Source organism: Colobus angolensis, unplaced genomic scaffold (genome assembly GCF_000951035.1).
Source record: "Colobus angolensis palliatus isolate OR3802 unplaced genomic scaffold, Cang.pa_1.0 Scaffold171, whole genome shotgun sequence".
Taxonomy (NCBI): domain Eukaryota; kingdom Metazoa; phylum Chordata; class Mammalia; order Primates; family Cercopithecidae; genus Colobus; species Colobus angolensis.
In genome coordinates this window covers 1,260,376-1,263,008 of record NW_012114833.1, presented here as the reverse complement: position 1 = coordinate 1,263,008, position 2,633 = coordinate 1,260,376, and the positions used below count along the sequence as shown (strand labels likewise).

General features: G+C 43.8%; 1 protein-coding gene across 3 annotated transcripts in view; it reads left to right on the top strand.

Moving 5' to 3' along the window:
• Window positions 1–2,633, top strand: part of RNF185 (ring finger protein 185) — a 32,479-nt gene that overhangs the window by 20,506 nt on the left and 9,340 nt on the right. For 2 of the 3 annotated variants that reach the window (XM_011938328.1, XM_011938327.1), the window contains 2 exons: window positions 92–204; window positions 1,564–1,618. The exons of the other annotated variant lie outside the window; for it this stretch is intronic. In XM_011938328.1, the coding sequence (XP_011793718.1) occupies window positions 92–204; window positions 1,564–1,618 (168 nt within the window). The remainder of the gene's footprint in view (window positions 1–91; window positions 205–1,563; window positions 1,619–2,633) is intronic. 3 annotated transcript variants of the gene reach the window in all.

Genomic DNA, 2,633 nt, shown 5'->3' with positions numbered 1-2,633 from the left:
TGAGGCCTCTGGCCTGTGTTGTTGTGGTGGCTCTGGCTGATCACTCTGGCGGGTCTTGGGCTATTCATGCATTTTTCTCTCCTGTTTGCAGTGGTTGGAGACCAGACCTAACAGACAGGTGTGTCCCGTTTGCAAAGCTGGCATCAGCCGAGACAAGGTCATCCCCCTCTATGGAAGGGGCAGCACTGGGCAACAGGACCCCAGGTGAGGACTTAGGATGCCTCTCCCACCCACTTCTCCCCTTGGACATGAATTCATTCCCATTCAGCATCCCCTAACCCCACCCTTTACTTAGTACTAGATGATCCCTTGGTTTCGAAGCAGTCTCATCCAGATGAGAGTCAGCTAGGAGGGGAGGGAAGAGAGGGAATCCAAGTTGCCGCTTGCTGGGACCCAGCAGTGAACAGACATCACAATCACAAGTGTACAGAGCACTGTGAAAGAGCACTTCTACAGCCTGGGAAGCAGGATATGTAGCAGGAGAGGCTCCAGGGAGTAGGGTTGCTGCATCAGTGATATATGAAGCATCAGGGGAGAGGAAACAGGATCTGGATGACTTTGTGGAGTCTGGGATTTCTAGAAATGGAGATGTGCATGGGTCCAGCGTTCCACAAACACAAGTACTGAGAACCTTTCATGGTCTGGCATCCCCAAGCTTTCCCGAAGAATCTCTTACCTTCTCCCACCTACCCTAGCATATGCTGTGTGCCCAACATATTAGACTTCTCTTAAAGGGACTTGCTCTTTCACATTTATCAGCCTGTGTATTTGCTCTCTCTTCTGCCTTCTTCCTTCCCCAGTCCTGCTCGAGCTACCCCTCTACCCCCACCGTCTCCTCTAACTTCTACTCATCTCTTATGAGCAGCCCTAAAGTCCCCTCTTCCTTGAAGCGGTCTATCTTCTCCACATTAGTTGCTCTCACCCAGTTCCCACCACACTGTCATGTGATTGGCTCTATCCCCGTTGAAACCATGAACACCTCAAGAGTTGGGTCTGTCATCAGTCTTAGTATGATAACATCCTGCATAATGCTTATTGTATAACTCAGCCCTCAGTTGAGTATTCATGGGTTGAGTGATCAGAGGGGGTGAGGCTCAAAAATAATAGCATTGGGTATTTTCCCAAGAATAGTGCGAGATAGAACTGAAGTTAGTAGGGGAAGGTCAGAGAAACCATGAACCTCAGTCCTTACTGCTGACAACCCACCCTCTGTTCCAGTATGGATTTGGAATTTCTGGTATCTGTGACAGGCCCAGGGAAGGCATCTGGCCATGATTCCTAACCAGTCTGAGTCAGGATCTCTGTAAGAGGAGAAGGCTGTAGTGCAATCTGGTGAATATCTCATAACAAGCTGATTTTCTCCCTGGTCCTCTATACAGGTGGGAAGAACAGTTGCAGGTAGAATGAAGAGTTAGTATTTGGAGAATTAATTTGACAGAAGTTCATGTCTTGGGCAAGAAAGAGGCTATGGCCCTGACCCTGTTAGTGAAGAGCTCCAGGTCCTCACGGGGAGCAACTCAAAGCAATTTGTAATAGACTTATTTTACACCATTTCTGTTTCAGAGAGAAGACCCCTCCTCGTCCTCAAGGACAGAGGCCAGAGCCGGAGAATAGAGGGGTGAGGAACATTCTAGGAGAAGCTTCTACAAATGAGCTGATGGCTTTAGAAGTTTCCTTCTTAGCCTTACAATATTTCTCCTTGATTATAAAAGTACAGGAAAACTTGTAAAATACAGAAAGGAAAAGGGGGAAAAAAATCACTTATAACCACACCAATCCAGAGGTAACCACTGGAAACATTTTGGTTCTATTTTCTTTTCCATTTTTCTATAATTATATATACACACAAATTTTATAAATCTATGCGTGTATTTTATAGATGTGTGTATACATTTTACAATTTTTGTTTTTTTGTTTTTTACAATATGTGGCTCCTGTTTTGTAACCCTCTCTTAAAATTTCATTTGTTCTACAGATATTTAGTGCCTTCTTTGTGTGAGTGGGAGTCTTAGTATTATCTTGAGATTTTACATTACCAGCGATATTTTACTAACTAGCTGTTTAGCATTTAGTTGTGTGGATTTAACATAATTCAATCTTTTGTTAGACATTGAGCAGCTTTCTTTTTCCAATTTAAAAAATATCCTGATGAACTTATAGATAAATTTGTGAGCCTATTCACTGTTATTTTATTAGAATAAGACAGGGTCTCACTCTGTCGCCCAGGCTGGAGTGCAGTGGTGTGATCATGGTTCACTGTAGCCTTGATACCCTGGGCTCAAGCGGTCTACCTCAGCCTCCCATGTAGCTGGGACCACAGGTGCACGGCATCATGTCCAGCTAGTTTGTTTGTTTGTTTGCTTGTTTTTTTGGTAGAAACAAGGTCTCACTATGTTGCCCAGGCTGGTCTCTAACTCCTGGGCTCAAGCAATCCTCCCACCTCAGCCTCCCAAAGTGTTAGGATTACAGGCATGAACCACTGTGCCTAGCTTAGGATAAATTCTTAGAAGTAAAATTACTGGCTAAAAAAATATTGCACATTTATCTCTAGTGGTCTAGTGGCTAGGAACAAAAACATTTAAAATTTTTTTGCATATTTACATCAAATGTTACTCTTAAAAAAAATTCTAGGC